This window comes from Oncorhynchus gorbuscha, linkage group LG11 (genome assembly GCF_021184085.1).
Source record: "Oncorhynchus gorbuscha isolate QuinsamMale2020 ecotype Even-year linkage group LG11, OgorEven_v1.0, whole genome shotgun sequence".
Taxonomy (NCBI): domain Eukaryota; kingdom Metazoa; phylum Chordata; class Actinopteri; order Salmoniformes; family Salmonidae; genus Oncorhynchus; species Oncorhynchus gorbuscha.
This window is the reverse complement of record NC_060183.1, coordinates 66,734,443-66,755,792: the sequence shown is the minus strand read 5'-3', so window position 1 is coordinate 66,755,792 and position 21,350 is coordinate 66,734,443. Positions and strand designations below refer to the sequence as shown.

At 44.7% G+C, this 21,350-nt stretch overlaps 2 protein-coding genes across 4 annotated transcripts in view; both read right to left on the bottom strand.

Moving 5' to 3' along the window:
* LOC124049140 (allograft inflammatory factor 1-like) overlaps nt 1-3,298 on the bottom strand; it is a 32,493-nt gene extending 29,195 nt beyond the window's left edge. For both annotated transcript variants that reach the window (XM_046370508.1, XM_046370509.1), the window contains exons 1-2: nt 3,142-3,298; nt 2,852-2,913 (exon numbers count right to left, since the gene is read on the bottom strand). In XM_046370508.1, the coding sequence (XP_046226464.1) occupies nt 2,852-2,870 (19 nt within the window). In that variant the 5' untranslated portion in view covers nt 2,871-2,913; nt 3,142-3,298. The remainder of the gene's footprint in view (nt 1-2,851; nt 2,914-3,141) is intronic.
* Nucleotides 3,299-14,506: 11,208 nt separating this feature from the next.
* LOC124047931 (laminin subunit gamma-3-like) overlaps nt 14,507-21,350 on the bottom strand; it is a 44,440-nt gene continuing 37,596 nt past the window's right edge. For both annotated transcript variants that reach the window (XM_046368278.1, XM_046368279.1), the window contains 3 exons: nt 19,021-19,123; nt 14,746-14,948; nt 14,507-14,629 (listed from right to left, as the gene is read on the bottom strand). In XM_046368278.1, the coding sequence (XP_046224234.1) occupies nt 14,540-14,629; nt 14,746-14,948; nt 19,021-19,123 (396 nt within the window). In that variant the 3' untranslated portion in view covers nt 14,507-14,539. The remainder of the gene's footprint in view (nt 14,630-14,745; nt 14,949-19,020; nt 19,124-21,350) is intronic.

Here is a 21,350-nt window from a genome sequence, read left to right as displayed (position 1 = left end):
CTGGTAGATTTTTAAATCTACCTGCTAGTGGCTGGTGGACCAAAAAGTACATTTTATGCCCGGTTTACAATAGTTAACATTTATCCTTGTGTGTGTGTGTGTATGGCCAATGTCATCAGCTTGCCCATATGAGTCTACATTTTTACTGATGTTATTGCAGAAATGGGGATTATTATTTTGTCAAATGGCCCACAATATCAGTGATGGCCCCTCTTTGTGACCTGATTCCCTCTCCTCACGTCTAGGTTTGCTTACATGTGACCAGAGCGCTCTTGACAGGCTGCCAGCCTGAGAGAGAGCGAGCAAGATATTTAGAGAGAGTTGAGAGAGATCCACTACATGGCTAAAAGTATGTAGACACCTTCACGTCGAACATCCCATTCCAAAAAATCACGGGCATTAATATGGAGTTGGTCACCCTTTGCTGCTATAACTCTTCTGGGAAGGCTTTCCACTAGATGTTGGAACATTGCTGCGGGGACCATTCAGCCACAAGAGCATTAGTGAGGTCAGACACTGATGTTGGGTTGTTGGGTTGGCTCCCCCTTGGGTTGTGCCGTGGCGGAGATCTTTGTGGGCTATACTCGGCCTTGTCTCAGGATGATAAGTTGGTGGTTGAAGATATCCCTCTAGTGGTGTGGGGGCTGTGCTCTGGCAAAGTGGGTGGGGTTATATCCTTCCTGTTTGGCCCTGCCCGTGGGCATCATCGGATGGGGCCACAGTGTCTCCTGACCCCTCCTGTCTCAGCCTCCAGTATTTATGCTGCAGTAGTTTATATGTCGGGGGCTAAGGTCAGTTTGTTATATCTGGAGTACTTCTCCTTTCTTATCCGGTGTCCTGTGTGAATTTAAGTATGCTCGCTCTAATTCTCTCGGAGGACCATGCCTCAGGACTACTTGGCATGATGACTCTCCACAGTCCACCTGGCCATGCTGCTGCACGGCCGTGCTTCTGCCTGCGGCTATGGAATCCTGACCTGTTCACCGGAAGTGCTACCTGTCCCAGACTTATTATTTGACCATGCTGGTCATTTATGAACATTTGAACATCTTGGCCATGTTCTGTTATAATCTCCACCCGGCACAGCCAGAAGAGTACTGGCCACCCCTCATAGCCTGGTTTATCTCTAGGTTTCTTCCTAGGTTTTGGCCTTTCTAGGGAGTTTTTCCTAGCCAACGTGCTTCAACACCTGCATTGCTTGCTGTTTGGGGTTTTAGGCTGGGTTTCTATACAGCACTTTGAGATATCAGCCGATGTACGAAGGGCTATATAAATACATTTGTTTTGATGTTGGGCGATTAGGCATTGTCATGCTAAATTAGGTAAAGGCCTTCCCCAAACTGTTGCCACAAAGTTGGAAGCATGAATCATCTAGAATGTCATTGTATGCTGTAGCGTTAAGATCTCCCTTCACTGGTACTAAGGGGCCTAGCCCAAACCATGAAAAACAGCCACAGACCATTATTCCTCCTCCTCCACCAAACGTTACAGTTGGCACTATCCATTGGGGCAGGTAGGGTTCTCCTGGCATCCGCCAAACCCAGATACAGTCTGACGGACGACAGATGGTGAAGCCTGATTCATCACGCCAGAGAGCGTGTTTCCACTGCTCCAGAGTCCAATGGCGGCGAGCTTTACACCACTCCAGACAACGCTTGGCATCGTGCATGGTGATCTTAGGCTTGTGTGTGGAAACCCATTTCATGAAGCTCCTGGCGAGCAGTTATTGTGCTGACCTTGCTTCCAGAGGCAGTTTGGAACTCGGTAGTGGGTGTTGCAACCGAGGACAGACGATTTTTTACACACTATGCGCTTCAGCACTCGGTGGTCCCGTTCTGTGAGCTTGTGCCGCCTACCACTTCGCGTCTGTGTCGTTGTTCCACATAGACGTTTCCACTTTAAAATAACAGGTAAGCTAGTTGAGAACAAGTTCTCATTTACAACTGCTGACCGGGAAAGCTCTAGCATGGTAGAAATTTGACTAACTGACTTGCTGGAAAGGTGGAATCATATGACGGTGCCATGTTGAAAGTCACTGAGCTGTTCAGTATGGGTCATTCTACAGCTTGTTTGTCTACGGAGATTGCTTGTATGTGTGCTTGATTGTATACACCTATCAGTAATGGCTGTGGCTGAAATAGCCAAAACCACTCATTTTAATGGGTGTCCACATACTTTTGGCCATGTAGTGTATGCTGGATGAAAAGATATGGGAACAGCCGTTGAGGCTGATACTCAATGTCATGTGCCTGTTCAAGCCCTTCAGACTGGTTGCACCTCGCACAAAGGGCTCATTCAGCCCACTGCCCAGACACCTGTTTCCCGTCTAAATGCCAAGGGAGATGGGCCACAGGGCATCAAAAGGGCCTGCCCTTTTATGATACGAGTCAGGAATCACGTTGGGAATAGGGAATTGGATAAATAGTAAGCAATACTTAAGGTGACAGAGATCGATCGATCTGGTCTAGCAAGAGGGATACTCCCTGACTGACCGGCATGCCATGCAACAAGTGTCTGTCGCTCTCACAACACAGGGGTGGCCACAAGCATGGTTTATGACCGCCAGCAAGATAACAGGTCGCTGGGTCGATAACGATGTGCGAAATTAATGACAGATTTTATCACATGCAAATGTCAGTACAGGCAGATCATGTGGTTGGAACTAGTGTTCACATAACGTGGCTAGTAAGACTGCTGCTAGCTACTAACGTTAATTATAACATATGCACTAACAAGCTCGTCTAATTCAAAGCAGGTTCAAAGCCAAATGTATTTTAATTCTGTTGAAAATACCTTTACAATACATTGACAAAATACACAAAACGTCTTCATTAGAAAGATCACGACTTACCTTGTTTATTTCCTCGCATCTCTCCCTTTGTTGAGCTTTAAATAATCCAAAGGCTTTCCCTCCTGCAATAAAAATAGCTCGTTAGCCTAATTTCATAATGTGGCTACTAATCAGTAACGTTACTACAGTAGCTAGCTACTACTAGCGAACTAGCCCTCTTGCAAGCTCAATTGAAAAGAGTGTCTACTAGTTTACCATTCTAATAAAATACAAAACTAGTCGACTATGAGCGTTAGCCCTTTAACTAGACCGCCCCCCCCGAAATATCCCACTCGGATATTTGTAATTACCTTGAAATGTATGATTTACAGGCATTGTGAGATGAGTTTGATATGGTGAGATAGAGAAGGAGAAATCAGCACACAGCACCTCGCTCGTCTTCTTCCCTTCGCGGGCAGTGGCACGCACGCTGCCAGCACAGTGGGTCTGTCAATTCCATACAGCTATTGGTCAATTCACAGCAAGCGATGCACTCTGGTTCGCCAGGAATGCTAGTGACACTTGGTCACCCTCGTGTGGTACATTAAATAACTGCAAGTGCAAGGTACACAATCTCTTAAAAAATATATTTAAAAAAGATTTGAAACAAAATCCCTAAAAAGGTAGACCTAGGCCTCATTGTGGACGTGTAAGTTTTCAAGTCAGTTTTTCTCAAACAAATGATATCGCTCTTCATTGTCTTTATTTGACTCTGTATACATTTACTGGTGTGCTTTTATATACACTATGTATAAAGGTAGTACTGCATTTGAACAATTTCTAAGAAATCGGTCTGTTCAATGGTAATTTCCATTTTTGATAGTTATTCCTTGATTCTTGAAGAATATAACAAATAAATACTTGCTTACGTTTGGTTTAATGAATACATTTGATTATTGTTTACAAATAGGAATGTAAACAATGTAGCCTACAGTATCGCTTCTAGTATAACTATCATGACAAGATGTCATGGACTGTCAGTCCTTGCATCTAGAGCGAGGTCTATGAATTTATGAAGAGTTACATTTCACTTTACGAAGAGTTGCATTTCACTTTACGAAGAGTTACATTTCACTTTATGAAGAGTTACATTTCACTTTATGAAGAGTTCCCTAGTGATACTGAAACACATATCTAACTGAAGTGGTGGGACTGCTGAAAAAACAATTCCATATTGTAGCTTGAATTGTAAAAGACAGGTCATCATTTTAATATGTTTTTCAAAAATGTTATTCGATTTATAATATAATAATAATATATGCCATTTAGCAGACGCTTTTATCCAAAGCGACTTACAGTCATGAGTGCATACATCCTACGTATGGGTGGTCCCGGGGATCGAACCCACTACCCTGGCGTTACAGGCGCCATGCTCTACCAACTGAGCTACAGAAGGACGCGAATTTCCTGCATAGATGGTTGTCAGGACTCAGTACCCACATTATATAGTGTCCATCGACTGTGTGGAGGTCATTAAGATCAGCATGATCTAAAAACCCCTGTGCCTCCCTAGATATGTGCCAGGGGCTCTCAGAGCATTAGACTCTAGCATTTTAATGATATGTTTGGTGTGGTAGAGTGACTACACTGGCGACCCTCAAGCAGTGACTCTGACGGACATGAATGTGTTGTTTTGTGTAGGCATGCAGGAACTCTGTGACCATCTGATCAGTGTGTACATTATTATATATAGGTTTGTGACATATATACACATTACATTTTAGTCATTTAGCAGATGCTCTTACATCCTTTCAATTTAGATAGCTGGGTGAGACAACCACATATGACAGTCTTAGCAATTACATTTTCCCTCAATAAAGTAGCTTACAGTAAAGTCAGTATTAGTAGGCCATAGTCTCACCCCCAGCCATTTAGGTATCTTACCTAAACAAACATGATTCTTCAACAAGAATTTAGGCTGTGTTATACAGCCAGCCCAATTCTGATCGTTGTCCAATTATTGGCAAAAGAGCAGATCTGACTGGTCAGAAGACCAATAAGTGAAGAAAATAAAACAGAATTGGGCTGCCTGTGTAAATGCAGCCACATTGTAATGTCTAGCATGCCATGCTACCTCGGGGCTAACTGGACTGTAGCCTTAAATCGTTCACATTCACAGATAGCGGGTTGTCACATCACTCTGGCTATGTTGCAGCCCAATCCTGATCTTTTCCCCAATTATTGGCAAAATAGTTGAACTGATTGGTCAGAAGACCAATTAGTGGAAAATTATCAGAATTAGGCTGCTTGTGTAAATTTGTGTGCGTTTCTCTGCCCAGGCGTTGTTGACGCCTGGCAGATCTTACAACGCCTGGATAGGCATTTTAAGCATCAGCTAATATGTTATAGAAATCTGATGCCCGACTACACAGTCGATGAGGTGACACCGTTTTCATATGACTTGTGTACCCAAAACGTCATGATTGACGTTCTATTAAATGTATAAACCCATGCAGTCATACAGGCTTGTTCAGTAACAGGATACTAATAATTTATAAATACAAACAACATGTCTGTAACTTATAAAATCTTTAAATCGGTACCTAACCCCCCTTATAAACTGTTATGTCACTCTAGCCATCTAGCCAGCTGATGTGATTGGTCAAAGACCAATTACTGGGAAAAAATATCAAAATTGGGGTGCCTGTGTTAGCATCCACTTATGTACAGGACATACCTTAAAGATGTTCCCGGAAGGGCACTCACATAGTTTAACGCTAGGCTGGCCAGTGTTTTCCCTTCAGGAAGTGATGGACAGACCTGAAGCTCTGGTTGGTTTGAGCAATCAGAAACTGTCACAATCCTGTGAGTGTTAGTATGAAGAATGTGTAATATACAGTACAGATACAGTATAAAGTAGTGTGGGGTGTTTGTGCTTTGTGCAGTACAGATATATAAAGTAGTGCAGATGTCCCAGAGTCCTGATTCCACCATAGTGGGTCAACTAACTCACAGCAAGTGATGTTCTCTGGTTTGTAAGGAACGCTAGTGACTCTTGATTACCACTGTGTGGTAATTTAAAGAACTGCAGGGATGTCAGTTTGATATCAAAGGATCCAACATTTAACAGAAATAGAGTCCATGAGACTGAAATTATTTACATTTACATTTAAGTCATTTAGCAGACGCTCTTATCCAGAGCGACTTACAAATTGGTGCATTCACCTTATGACATCCAGTGGAACAGTCACTTTACAATAGTGCATATAAATCTTAAAGGGGGGGGGGGGTGAGAGGGAATACTTATCCTATCCTAGGTATTCCTTAAAGAGGTGGGGTTTCAGGTGTCTCCGGAAGGTGGTGATTGACTCCGCTGTCCTGGTGTCGTGAGGGAGTTTGTTCCACCATTGGGGGGCCAGAGCAGCGAACAGTTTTGACTGGGCTGAGCGGGAGCTGTACTTCCTCAGTGGTAGGGAGGCGAGCAGGCCAGAGGTGGCTGAACGCAGTGCCCTTGTTTGGGTGTAGGGCCTGATCAGAGCCTGGAGGTACTGAGGTGCCGTTCCCCTCACAGCTCCGTAGGCAAGCACCATGGTCTTGTAGCGGATGCGAGTAATACGATACGAATATGAACGCAATACAATTTATTGATATTAGACACTTTATCATTGCTTTTCACCATCAGTATATATTTAGTGTGCTTTATAGTCTTGATGGCTGCCATCAATAGCTGTGCTAGTTTCTCCAATAATAATCAACAGCACCATCAACAAAATAACACGATTTGCGTGCGAGCACACATGCAGAGGGGGAATACATCATTACATTTTCAGGCCTTGTTTACCGGGCTATCATCTAAAACCAATCATATCCTATTTCTGGTCTGACAAAATTCTATCTCAAATAGCAAGGTCCCATTTCTAGCGACAGATTTCTATACCTTCTATAATTCTGTAGGTATTCCAGCCATTGATACCCACATGGAGAAAAGCCAACAGGTTGATTGTTTTTGTCCTTTTCCATTTGACAGATCATTTGCTCAGAGAGAAAGGAGACGGAGGGAAAGCGAGAGGCACATGTAGAATCCCAAAAGGAATGACTGTGTGCGTGCAGTTGAACCCTATGGAGGGAAAAATGACTAATTGTTAATTATGGAAGGCTGATGAAAATTGCTCAAGTGTAACTGAAGGTGTCACATTGGAGAAGCACTGCAGTTCAGGCACACCTACCCCCAAAGTGGACAATCAGCATTATTTTAAACTTGACAGGACACACTGGGCTGTTGAACAGGCAGCTACAGCAGACGTATTATTCACTGATTAATTACACTGCAGAGGTTGGAAATATTACAGGGGGAAATGAAGTGAGAATGAGCACTGCTATGGCGACAGGGCAGGGGTAATGTGGAGTCGGGAGCGGGATGAGCTACGGAAAGATAAGTAAAGCCAAAACGGATTGAGGGGGTAGGACTAATGGAAAGAGCATGATGAAAGTAGAAGTTCAAAGAGGGCAAGGAAAACTACCTATGACTGGACAGTAGTATTGAAGTGATATCAGCCAGGTCAGAAAAGTATAGTGGAGAGTTTGAAAAGTATAGAGACAAAGTGGTAGAACTGTGACACTGCACTGCAGTAGATGGGGATGGACAACCACAGTATTGTCCACTAACACCAATAAACTGAGGAGGATGCCACCTACACTTCTATGCATGTGTCCCAAATGGAACCACATTCCCTACATAGTGCACTACTTTTGACCAAAGCTCTACAGGCACTAGTCAAAAGTAATGCACTATAGGGTGCCATTTGGGACAGACTACATCTCCCCTAAAGCATTCAAATATCTGAGACCTACCCACCATCTGAACTTTGAGTCCTCCCAGCATTCTTATGTCTAATTCCAATTTTCTTGCTGTAAGAAACATGGTAGACCCTCTATTAGATCATTGAGGTTGAGTGAACGAGTGTGCGCACTTCAGGGAGGGAGTAAAATGAATGTCCTCCTGGAGCACAGTCCTAGTGTCCTTCTATCCCCGAGGCCTGGGGGCAAGTCTGGGGCAGGTGCAGGGCGATGTCCTTCAAACTGTCTCGCTCCAGTCTTACCTTCTGCAGGTCCTGTTCCAGGTGAGTCAGTTGGCTCTTCTGGTCCTGGGCAGCTGACCATAGGGTCTGGATCTTCACGTTCAGGGCAAGGCTCTCCACACAGCCACGCAGAACACCCAACCGCACCACCGTCTCACTCAGGATACGGTCAAACTGCTACAGCACCATGCTCCCATCTGAAAGACAGAAAACAGTATTTGAGATACTACATTGTACAGTCTATCAGGATTACAGTTATTGTGAAAAACTAGACAGAGGGATGAATTTGTACTTTAGAGCTAGGAGTGTTGAACAGGCCTAGTATTTAACTCTTGCCATCAGCAAGGTTCTTGTCTTGTGTGGTCACTGAGGTCTATGTGCCACCCTGTTGTGCCCACCCAACGATGGGGTTGGCCAGCATTATGAGTGGACGTTTCTCCATCAGGATGGTGCCCACATCACCACTGACTCATCAACAGGGACAAAGGAACTGTGGGAAACCATTTAGTCACCTGGTTTATGCATTTAATCAATACAACTGTTTCAATAAAACATTTGTAACAGTATCTGGTTCTAATTCTACTAGTAAACAGGATATCTGAATTCCTAGAGAGGTGCATCAACAACATTCTTCCTTCATCTGAGAAATCCATCTGGATCCCTTTACTAAGGGCCATTCTGACATAGCATTCCTGATCTGATGGAAGTCAGGTGTGAGCGATCAGTGGTGAGGAGGGCAGTAACATATAGGCTTAGATGCTTCTGGTTGAGCTGACATGTTGGATTTGTTACTGCATGGAATTTAGTGTGTGTCCAAATTTGTACCCTATTCCCCATGTGCCCCAGCTAAAAGTAGTGCACTATATAGGGAGTAGGGTGGCATTTGGGACAAGCCCAGTAAACGTCAGATTTGAACTTACCCATGTTACGGATGAGCTGGGTGAGTGTGAGTGAATATGCCTCCAGTTGAATCTTAGCTGCCTGGATGTCCCCCTTCACACTGGTCAGAGACTCTACAGGCTGGAGATCACAGAGGGACAAATATACAGGGACATATTGTGGATTGCATGGATTAGTAGCAACATTGTTGCGAAGCTTTAACAAACAAACCAACAAACCAAGGAATGACTTCCGGGTTGGAGCGAGTGGTCGCATCGGCACTTCGCTCCCGCGGGTAGTATAACTTTTTCATTACATTTCATTATATTTCATTATAGCACAACGGTTTGATTTGTCTAATCTTAGCAATAATCTTAGCAATTTCTTCTCAGCTAGCTACATAGCCGTCTTTGTATCAAAGATAATTGCGTAATTATCGTATTTCGCCGTCCTAACGTAGTCTTCACTAGCCAGCTAGCTAACGTCCACTGATTAGCTGCACTGGGAAAACTATTACACTCAACTGAACGACTTGATTAGTGTAGTGTTAGCTAGCTACATAGCTGTCTTTGCTGTCTTCGTATCTTCGTATCCAAGATAATTGTGTTGTTTAGGTTTAGAGTGTGTAGTCTTAGAGTGATTATCTTAATTCACCGAGGTTAGCTAGCCAGCTATTTGTCGTCCTTAACGTAGGAAACTCTGCTAGCTAGCCAACGCTAGCCAACGTCTTCTGAATAGAACTCAACAACCCGGTCGCATTCACAGGTAGTATCACATTTTCACTTCATTTCATTACAGTACAACGGTTTGATTTGTTTGATCGTAGCTAGCTACATAGCTAGCTACATAGCCATCTTTGTATCAAAGATAATTGTGTAGTCTAGAGCGATTTTCTAGGTTAGCTAGCCAGCCATTGTCGTTCTTTTAACGCAACGTAACGTAAACAACACTGCTAGCTAGCCAGCTAGCCCCCGAATAGCAACACTGCAGAAACTATTACACTCAACGGAACGACTTGATTAGTGTAGTGTCAACAACGCACCCACTGCCAGCTAGCCTACTTCAGCAGTACTGTATCATTTTAATCATTTTAGTCAATAAGATTCTTGCTACGTAGCTTAACTTTCTGAACATTCGAGACGTGTAGTCCACTTGTCATTCCAATCTCCTTTGCATTAGTGTAGCCTCTTCTGTAGCCTGTCAACTATGTGTCTGTTTATCCCTGTTCTCTCCTCTCTGCACAGACCATACAAACGCTCCACACCGCGTGGCCGCGGCCACCCTACTCTGGTGGTCCCAGCGCGCACGACCCACGTGGAGTTCCAGGTCTCCGGTAGCCTCTGGAACTGCCAATCTGCGGTCAACAAGGCAGAGTTCATCTCAGCCTATGCCTACCCCCAGTCCCTCGACTTCTTGGCACTGACGGAAACATGGATCATCACAGATAACACTGCTACTCCTACTGCTCTCTCTTCGTCCGCCCACGTGTTCTCGCACACCCCGAGAGCTTCTGGTCAGCGGGGTGGTGGCACCGGGATCCTCATCTCTCCCAAGTGGTCATTCTCTCTTTCTCCCCTTACCCATCTGTCTATCGCCTCCTTTGAATTCCATGCTGTCACAGTTACCAGCCCTTTCAAGCTTAACATCCTTATCATTTATCGCCCTCCAGGTTCCCTCGGAGAGTTCATCAATGAGCTTGATGCCTTGATAAGCTCCTTTCCTGAGGACGGCTCACCTCTCACAGTTCTGGGCGACTTTAACCTCCCCACGTCTACCTTTGACTCTTTCCTCTCTGCCTCCTTCTTTCCACTCCTCTCCTCTTTTGACCTCACCCTCTCACCTTCCCCCCCTACTCACAAGGCAGGCAATACGCTCGACCTCATCTTTACTAGATGCTGTTCTTCCACTAACCTCATTGCAACTCCCCTCCAAGTCTCCGACCACTACCTTGTATCCTTTTCCCTCTCGCTCTCATCCAACACCTCCCACACTGCCCCTACTCGGATGGTATCGCGTCGTCCCAACCTTCGCTCTCTCTCCCCCGCTACTCTCTCCTCTTCCATCCTATCATCTCTTCCCTCCGCTCAAACCTTCTCCAACCTATCTCCTGATTCTTCCTCCTCAACCCTCCTCTCCTCCCTCTCTGCATCCTTTGACTCTCTATGTCCCCTATCCTCCAGGCCGGCTCGGTCCTCCCCTCCCGCTCCGTGGCTCGATGACTCATTGCGAGCTCACAGAACAGGGCTCCGGGCAGCCGAGCGGAAATGGAGGAAAACTCGCCTCCCTGCGGACCTGGCATCCTTTCACTCCCTCCTCTCTACATTTTCCTCCTCTGTCTCTGCTGCTAAAGCCACTTTCTACCACGCTAAATTCCAAGCATCTGCCTCTAACCCTAGGAAGCTCTTTGCCACCTTCTCCTCCCTCCTGAATCCTCCTCCCCCTCCCCCCTCCTCCCTCTCTGCAGATGACTTCGTCAACCATTTTGAAAAGAAGGTCGACGACATCCGATCCTCGTTTGCTAAGTCAAACGACACCGCTGGTTCTGCTCACACTGCCCTACCCTGTGCTCTGACCTCTTTCTCCCCTCTCTCTCCAGATGAAATCTTGCGTCTTGTGACGGCCGGCCGCCCAACAACCTGCCCGCTTGACCCTATCCCCTCCTCTCTTCTCCAGACCATTTCCGGAGACCTTCTCCCTTACCTCACCTCGCTCATCAACTCATCCCTGACCGCTGGCTACGTCCCTTCCGTCTTCAAGAGAGCGAGAGTTGCACCCCTTCTGAAAAAACCTACACTCGATCCCTCCGATGTCAACAATTACAGACCAGTATCCCTTCTTTCTTTTCTCTCCAAAACTCTTGAACGTGCCTTCCTTGGCCAGCTCTCCCGCTATCTCTCTCTGAATGACCTTCTTGATCCAAATCGGTCAGGTTTCAAGACTAGTCATTCAACTGAGACTGCTCTCCTCTGTATCACGGAGGCGCTCCGCACTGCTAAAGCTAACTCTCTCTCCTCTGCTCTCATCCTTCTAGATCTATCGGCTGCCTTCGATACTGTGAACCATCAGATCCTCCTCTCCACCCTCTCCGAGTTGGGCATTTCCGGCGCGGCCCACGCTTGGATTGCGTCCTCCCTGACAGGCCGCTCCTACCAGGTGGCGTGGCGAGAATCTGTCTCCTCACCACGCGCTCTCACCACTGGTGTCCCCCAGGGCTCTGTTCTTGGCCCTCTCCTATTCTCGCTATACACCAAGTCACTTGGCTCTGTCATAACCTCACATGGTCTCTCCTATCATTGCTATGCAGACGACACACAATTAATCTTCTCCTTTCCCCTTCTGACGACCAGGTGGCGAATCGCATCTCTGCATGTCTGGCAGACATATCAGTGTGGATGACGGATCACCACCTCAAGCTGAACCTCGGCAAGACGGAGCTGCTCTTCCTCCCGGGAAGGACTGCCCGTTCCATGATCTCGCCATCACGGTTGACAACTCCATTGTGTCCTCCTCCCAGAGCGCCAAGAACCTTGGCGTGATCCTGGACAACACCCTGTCGTTCTCAACCAACATCAAGGCGGTGGCCCGTTCCTGTAGGTTCATGCTCTACAACATCCGCAGAGTACGACCCTGCCTCACACAGGAAGCGGCGCAGGTCCTAATCCAGGCACTTGTCATCTCCCGTCTGGATTACTGCAACTCGCTGTTGGCTGGGCTCCCTGCCTGTGCCATTAAACCCCTTCAACTCATCCAGAACGCCGCAGCCCGTCTGGTGTTCAACCTTCCCAAGTTCTCTCACGTCACCCCGCTCCTCCGTTCTCTCCACTGGCTTCCAGTTGAAGCTCGCATCCGCTACAAGACCATGGTGCTTGCCTACGGAGCTGTGAGGGGAACGGCACCTCAGTACCTCCAGGCTCTGATCAGGCACTGCGTTCATCCACCTCTGGCCTGCTCGCCTCCCTACCACTGAGGAAGTACAGCTCCCGCTCAGCCCAGTCAAAACTGTTCGCTGCGCTGGCCCCCCCAATGGTGGAACAAACTCCCTCACGATGCCAGGACAGCGGAGTCAATCACCACCTTCCGGAGACACCTGAAACCCCACCTCTTTAAGGAATACCTAGGATAGGATAAGTAATCCCTCTCACCCCCCCCCCCTTTAAGATTTAGATGTACTATTGTAAAGTGACTGTTCCACTGGATGTCATAAGGTGAATGCACCAATTTGTAAGTCGCTCTGGATAAGAGCGTCTGCTAAATGACTTAAATGTAAATGTAATGTAATATTGTAATGATTTCTCAGGAAGAAAAAGGTGCACAGAGCGCAGCAGGTGTTTATTTTGTAGAAGGCAGAAATCATGGTCACAGGCAGGCAATACACAGGTAGGCAAACAGGCAGGTGAATCAAAACTAGAACTGAAGGCTATAACTGGTTCTCACAAAAGAGCGAGGAAAAGGCTTAGTAGAGTCAAAACAAACAATACCTCACAAAGTCACAAACAGAATGAACTGAGCTAAATAAGGAGCTGATGAGACCAGGTGAGTAACTAACACAGGTGAAATCAGTGAACAAAAATGAAAGACAGGGCTACGTTCAAGAACACAAAGAAACAGGGCTACGTTCAAGAACACAACAAACAGAACACAAGGTTGACTAAGAAAATAAATACAGAACCTTACACATATGTACTGTACATATACAGAGCAGCCAACAAGTGCCCAGCATATGTGGGAACTCCAAGACTGTTGGAAAAGCATTCCAGGTGAAACTGGTTGAGAGTAAGAGTATGCAAAACTGTCATCAAGGCAAAGGGTGGCTACTTTGAAGAATCTGAAATATTTTGGGGTCACTATATGATTCCATATGTGTTATTTCATTGTTTTGATGTCTTTCACTATTATTGTACAATGTAGAAAACACTACAAATAAAGAAAAACCCTAGAATGAGTAGGTGTGTCCAAAACTTTGGCGGGTACTGCATATAGAGAGATAGATAGACGGCAACATTATAGCATACAATGTGGGGGCTGAATCCCCCTTCAGATCCGCATGTGTAACTCTTCGTAACTTATAGATCAAAGTGTATTTGTCACTTGCATAGAATACAGAGGGTGTAACGGTACCATGAAATGCTTACAAATGCTTACTTTCAAGGATTCATGGAGCAATGTCAGTTGTATATGTGTGTGAAAATTTGCCCATGCAAATCTCAAGCTAGGATTCAACCCTAAGTGATTGGATATAGTATTGTATTAAATACTCTTTCAGGTCCCAGATTATTGGTTGTGTTGTGTTACCTATGAGTTGAGTTGGGTTTGTGCCTGGGCAGTGTGGTTGATTATTGGTTGTGTAGTGGTTACATATGAGTTGAGTTGGGTTTGTGCCTGGGCAGTGTGGTTGATTATTGGTTGTGTAGTGGTTACATATGAGTTGAGTTGGGTTTGTGCCTGGGCAGTGTGGTTGATTATTGGTTGTGTAGTGGTTACATATGAGTTGAGTTGGGTTTGTGCCTGGGCAGTGTGGTTGATTATTGGTTGTGTAGTGGTTACATATGAGTTGAGTTGGGTTTGTGCCTGGGCAGTGTGGTTGATTATTGGTTGTGTAGTGGTTACATATGAGTTGAGTTGGATTTGTGCTTGGGCAGTGTGGTTGATTATTGGTTGTGTAGTGGTTACATATGAGTTGAGTTGGGTTTGAGTTGTGGTTACCTATACGTTGAGTTGGGCTTGTGCCTGGGCAGTGTGGTTGATTATTGGTTGTGTTGTGGTTACCTCTACGTTGAGTTGAGCTTGTGCCTGGGCAGTGTGGTTCTCCAGCTCAGCCAGCTGCTGCATGGCTGTGTCCACAGAGGAGCTGAGCAGACGCTGTCCTTGCATGCTTGGCCTTGGTCAGGGTGGCCTTGGCCTCCTGTGTTCAGAGAAAAACACAGACAAATGAATATGAAGGATACAGGATTCATAGGGGTGTGATGTGACTTATGTGAATGGAATTTAAACACACACACATCCCCCCCCCATACCCACTTTAGACAGGGAGTGTGCAGTGTGTTCTGCCTGTCCTGCAGTAGCGTTGGAGAGGGTAGCGTTATCCAGGGCAGGCCTCAGGACTCTCTCTGTCTGGTTCACCTTCTTATTGATGTCTTCTAAAACCTTCTCCCTCAGCAGCGTCTCCTTCTTCAGAGCAGCCTTGGTCTGGACCAGCCTTCGAGACCACTCTCTCTGCATGTCTAGGATGGGGGATGGACATGGTTAAAGAAGTGTGATAGCAACTGACAAATACTTCCAAAGTTGTGGCAAAATGGCTTTTAGGACAACAAAGTCAAGGTATTGGAGTGGCCATCACAAAACTCTGACCTCAATCCTACAGAATATTTGTGGTCAGAACTGAAAAAGTGCGTGCGAGCAAGGAGGCCTACAAACCTGATTCAGTTACACCAGCTCTGTCAGGAGGAATGGACCAAAATTCACCCAACTTATTGTGGGAAGCTTTTGGAAGGCTACCCGAAACATTTGACCCAAGTTAAACAATTTTAAAGGCAATGCTACCAAATACTAATTGAGTGTATGTAAACTTCTGACCCACTGGGAATGTGATCAAATAAATAAAAGCTGAAATAACTAATTCTCTAGTATTATTCTGACATTTAACATTCTTAAAATAAAGTGCTAATCCTAACGGACCTAAAACAGGGAATTTTTACTAAGATTAAATGTCAGGAATTGTGAAAAACTGAGTTTAAATATATTTGGCTCAGGTGTATGTAAACTTCCGACTTCAACTGTGTCTAGGTGGGTGAAGGTAGTGTGGAGAGAAATTTATATTGCGTCCTCTATGGACCTGTTGTGGCGATATGCAAATTGGAGTGAGTCTGGGATGATGAAGCTAATTTCCTGCAATTCCATCCATTTTGCTATGGGGTTTTGTACTGTGTATTTTAATACTGTATTCTCAACATAGCTCATCCTAATATTTCTACTACCGTAAAATGCATTTTAGTTTCACTGTTTATATACAATGCATATTTATTAATACAGTGCATTTGGAAAGTATTCAGACCCGTTGATCTTTTCCACGTTTTGCCTTATTCTGAAAACCCCCTCAATCTACACACCATAACCCATAATGACAAAGCAAAATCATCAGGTTTTAGAAATGTTTGCAAATGTATAAAAAATTCAAACTTAAATATTATATTTACATAAGTATTCAGACCCTTTACTCAATACTTTGTTGAAGCACCTACAGTGCCTTGCAAAAGTATTCACCCCCCTTGGCCTTTTTCCTATTTTGTTTCATTACAACCTGTAATTAAAATGGATTTTTATTTGGATTTCATGTAATGGACATACATAAAATATTCCAAATTGGTGAAGTTAAATGTGAAAAAAAAATACTTAAAAAAAAATAATAATAATATATATATATATATATATATATATATATATATAAAATAATAATAATGGAAAAGTGGAACGTGCATATGTATTCATGAAGCCCCTAAATAAGATATGGTGCAACCAATTACCTTCAGAAGTCACATAATTACTTAAATAAACTCCACATGTGTGCAATATAAGTGTCACATGATCTGTCACATGATCTCAGTATACAGTATATACACCTATTCTGAAAAGCCTCAGAGTCTGCCACACCACTGAGCAAGGGGCACCACCAAGCAAGTGGCACTATGAAGACCAAGGAGCTCTCCAAACAGGTCAGGGACAAAGTTGTGGAGAAGTACAGATCAAGGTTGTGAAACAAAAAAATATCTGAAACTTTGAACAACCCACAGAGCACCATTAAGTCCATTATTATTATTTTTAAAGAATTTGTCACCACAACAAACCTGCCAAGAGAGGGCCGCCCACCAAAACTCATGGACCAGGCAAGGAGGGCATTAATCAGAGAAGCAACAAAGATACCAAAGATAACCCTGAAGGAGCTGCAAAGCTCCACAGCGGAGATTAGAGTATCTCTCCATAGGACCACTTTAAGCTGTACACTCCACAGAGCTGGGCGTACGGAAGAGTGGCCAGAAAAAAGCCATTGCTTAAAGAAAATAATAAGCAAACACGTTAGTTGTTCGCCAAAAGGCATATGGAAGAAGGGATTCTGGTCAGATGAGACTAAAATAGTTATGCATGTTGAAGTTTTCAGTTTTTTGTCATATTTCTTTTTTGTTTCACAATAGAAAATATTTTGGGAGTCATGTTGTGTAAATCAAAAGATACAACCCCCCAAAAAAATCTATTTTAATTCCAGGTTGTAAGACAACAAAATAGGAAAAATGCCAAGGGGGGTGAATACTTTCACAACCCACTGTATGGCAGCGATTACAGCCTCAAGTCTTTTTGGTTATGACGCTACAAGCTTGGCACACCTGTATTTGGGGAGTTTCTCCCATTCTTCTCTGCATATCCTCTCAAGCTCTATGAGGTTGGATGGGGAGCGTCGCTGCACAGCTATTTTCAGGTGTTCAATCAGGTTCAAGTCTGGGCTCTGGCTGGGCCACTCAAGGGACTTTCAGAGAATTGTCTCAAAGCCACTCTTGCATTGTCTTGGCTGTGTACTTAGGGTCATTGTCCTGTTGGAAGTTGAACCTTCACCTCAGTCTGAGGTCCTGTTCGCTCTGGAGCAGGTTTTCATTAAGGATCTCTCTGTACTTTGCTCCGTTCATCTTTCCCGCAATCCTGAGTAGTCTCCCAGTCCCTGCCGCTAAAAAACATCCCCACAGCATGATGCTGCCACCACCATGCTTCAACGTAGGGACGGTGCCAGGTTTCCTCCAGACGTGACGCTTGGCGTTCAGGCCAAAGACTATAATCTTGGTTTCATCAGACCAGAGCATTTTGTCTCTCAAGGTCTGAGAGTCCATTAGGTGCCTTTTAGCAAACTCCAAGCGGAGTTTCCCAAAAGTCACCTCCCTGACCAAGGCCCTTTTCCCCCGATTGCTCAGTTTGGCCAGGCGGCCAGCTCTTGGAAAAGTATTGGTGGTTCCAACCTTCTTCTATTTAAGAATGATGGATGCCACTGTGTTCTTGGGGACCTTCAATTCTGCAGACAGTTTTTGGTGCCCTTCCACAGATGTGTGCCTCGACACAATACTGTCTTGGAGCTCTTCGGACAATTCCTTCGACCTCATGGCTTGGTTTTTGCTCTGACATATACTGTCAACTGTGGGACCTTATATAGACAGGTGTGTGCCTTTCCAAATCATGTCCAATCAATTGAATTTAGCACAGGTGGCCTTCAATCAAGTTGTAGAAACATCTCAAGGATGATTAATGGAAACAGGATGCAGCTGAGCTAAATTTCAAGGGTCTGAACACTTATGTAAACAAGCTATTTCTGTGTTCATTTTTTTTTTGCCAAAAAATGGAAAAACCTGTTTTCACTTTGTCATTATGGGGTATTGTGTGTAGATTGTGTGTAGATTTATTTGTGTACTTGTTTTACATTTTACTGCATTGTTAAGAGTCAGTAACATAAGCATTTTGCTGCACGGGTTAAAACATCTGCTAAACTGTTTTGAAAGTCAATCTGTTTTGAAATCATATTGCTGTTTTTGGCTGTACAGATTATGTATTTTGGATGTTTTCAGTGTATTTTGAATGCTTTCAGACAATGTGATGAATTTTTTTGCACAAAATAATTACAAAAAGTAAACTTGAGTTAAATGACTAAATCTGAGATCGCTACTTTTAACGTGTTAAATATAATCAAGGATACAGAACGCTAGCTTCTCTAGGTTAAGTTAACTTTTTATATAATTTCATATGTAGAAACTACTACATCTGAAAATATGGTTTCATATGTGAAACATAGGCTCAACATGTGAAACAACTATTTAATTTGTGAAAATTCAATTTCACGTGAAAATTAGATTTTGACAATTGAAGCTGCAAATTTGACATGCTTTTATTTGTAAGGGTTTATATTCAGACTACCCTGATGAGATTTCTTTTAAATTTGATAAATGTTATAATTTTTTATAGACAGTGAATATATTGTTGAAATGAACTAGAGGCTGTGAAACTCAGAGTGCATTTGAGGCTTTGTTATTATTTCCGACAATCACAGCTGCTCTTCCTCCCCTCACAAAATGGCAAGGGGAGCTTAACAGGGAGAAACAAACGGTTACATTTGTGTTACATTTGTTTTTCTAAGCATTTTGATATTTAATTAGAATAACTCCGTGGGCTGATATTGCAGTGACGGGAATATGAAAACGAAACAAAAAGTCTGAAATAAAAAACAACAGAAAAAGAAACAGAAATAGAACATGCTGCAAACGTCACCTTCCAGTTCTCTCCGCAGGGCGATGACCTCTGACTCCATTTCTTTCCCTGTCACCACCGATGACAGGGCCAGGACCTTTGACCCCTGGGCATGAGCTGTCAGCTGCAGAGGGAGGTACCAGGGATAGAGAGAGAGTAGGGAGTGAACCTCACAGAACCTCAAGAGTTACACATCAGACAGCACAGCATCCTGACTATGGGGTCACTGACTGATTTGACGCAGAAGCATCTACCATCTACTGTAGTTCTAATAAAACAATTGAAATAAATAATTAAGGAATTCATATTTTTCAGACGGACGATAAAAGTACTGTAAAATGTTTTATTATAATCTTTCTTATTATCTGTAAATGTTCTGCTTTTACTCTACAGCAGGGGTACGCGCAATGCCGTCAGTGGTTCTCTGTCTGCATTAACAAGAACAACACACAGGTCTTTCCATGATTGTATGATTTTTTGTGTGCAAATGAACTCAAGTTTACGGACAATGTCAAATGTGAGATAGTGAAGCACCTGAATGAGTGTGGTCTGCAATTACGCAGGTACTTTCCAGAAACAGATGACACAAACAACTGGATTCGTTATCCCTTTCATGCCCTGCATCCAGTCCACTTACCGATATCTGAACAAGAGAGCCTCATCGAAATTGTAACAAGCAGTTCTGTGAAAATTGAATTCAATCAGAAGCCACTGGCATATTTCTGGATTGGGCTGCGCTCAGAGTATCCTGCCTTGGTGAATCACGCTGTACCTATGTGAGAGTGCATTCTCAGCCCTCACTAGCATGAAAACTAAATACATATGTGTGTGGAATACCTGTGGAAAATTATTTAAGACTGAGGCTCTCTCCCATACTGTCACGCCTTGGTCATTGTATTTTGTGTTTTTGTTATATGTTTGGGTAGGCCAGGGTGTGACATGGGTTTATATGTTGTGTTTCGTATTGGGGTTTGTATTATTTGGGATCGCGTCTGATTAGGGGTGTTGTTAGGCTTGGCTGCCTGAGGCGATTCTCAATTAGAGTCAGGTGCTTATCGTTGTCTCTGATTGGGAACCGTATTTAGGCAGCCTGAGTTTCGCTTTGTATTTCGTGGGTGATTGTACCTGTATCTGTGTCGTTTCACCAGATAGGCGCGGTCACTTGGTTTTTTGTTTTCACTTGTTTTGGAAGAGAAGAGAACGAGCGCCATTCTCCTTGCGGAGATGGTGCTAAATACATCAACACGGTCGGTCCCTGGGATTGGGCTGGCCAACACGATTCGGTTTGCTTGGAAGGAAAAGGAGTTGGAGCCTTTAGGACGGGAATCGTTTGGAAGGATAATATTGATGGGGATTCTAAAGCTGACGGTGAAGGACGTGTTTTGTTTCCAAGGCAACTCGTTGGAGGGAGCATACGACGTGGCGCTATATACAGAGGAAAAACACAATGATATCCTGAGAAGGGCAAGAGCGGTGGGAGGTGAGAGGCCGATGTGCCACTACGAAATAACAAGCCTGGCGAAGAATAACTTTAGGGTTGTAACTGTCAACATTTACAACCATTATGTTAAGGACGAAGAGGTGAGGGCTTTTCTGGGGAGATACATGGATAATGTCTCCTCAGCAAGGCACCTCAAAGACTCCCTTGGGTTTTGGAATGGGAGGAGAGGCTTCCAGGCCCTCCTCAGAGAGGACCCAAGGGGACATGGTGGCTACCTCCATCCTCCTGCTATGTTCTTCCTAGGGGCTGACAGGGGGACGTTGTTTTATGCACGTCAGCCCCCATTTTGCAGGCGCTGTATGGCCTACGGTCACATATTCGCCTCATGCAGTGCAAGAAAATGCAGATTTTGTGCATCTGAGGATCATGAGGCGAGGGATCGTGACAAGCCTAAGACGTGCCATGGGTGTGGCTCGTCAGCACACCTGTGGAGGGGGTGCCCGGCCCGTCAGAGGTCATATGCGTCTGCGGCTGGGGGGGAGCAGGAGCGGGTGATGGGGGAAGAAGAGGAGGGGAAGGAAGCACGCCTCATGACCAGAGTTCAGGTCCAGAGGGGAAGGCCACAAGGAAGGAGGAGGAGCCAGAAGCGGCGGATGGAAGAGAGAAGGAAACGGAAGGCACGGGAGTAGGAGAACCAGGAAAAGCGGTGGAAGAAGGCAACCGAGTGGAGGAGCATGAGAGAGAAGAAAGCGAGGGAGGAGTGGTGGAGAAGGAGACGGTGGAAGAGAAAGTGGACTGGGGGGGAAAGTGCCCTGGTGGAAGAGATGAGGGGTATGGTGGAGGAGCTGGCGGGGGGGAGGGTGGTATCTCTCCACTGCCACCATCACCAAAGAAGAGTATGAAGAGGAGG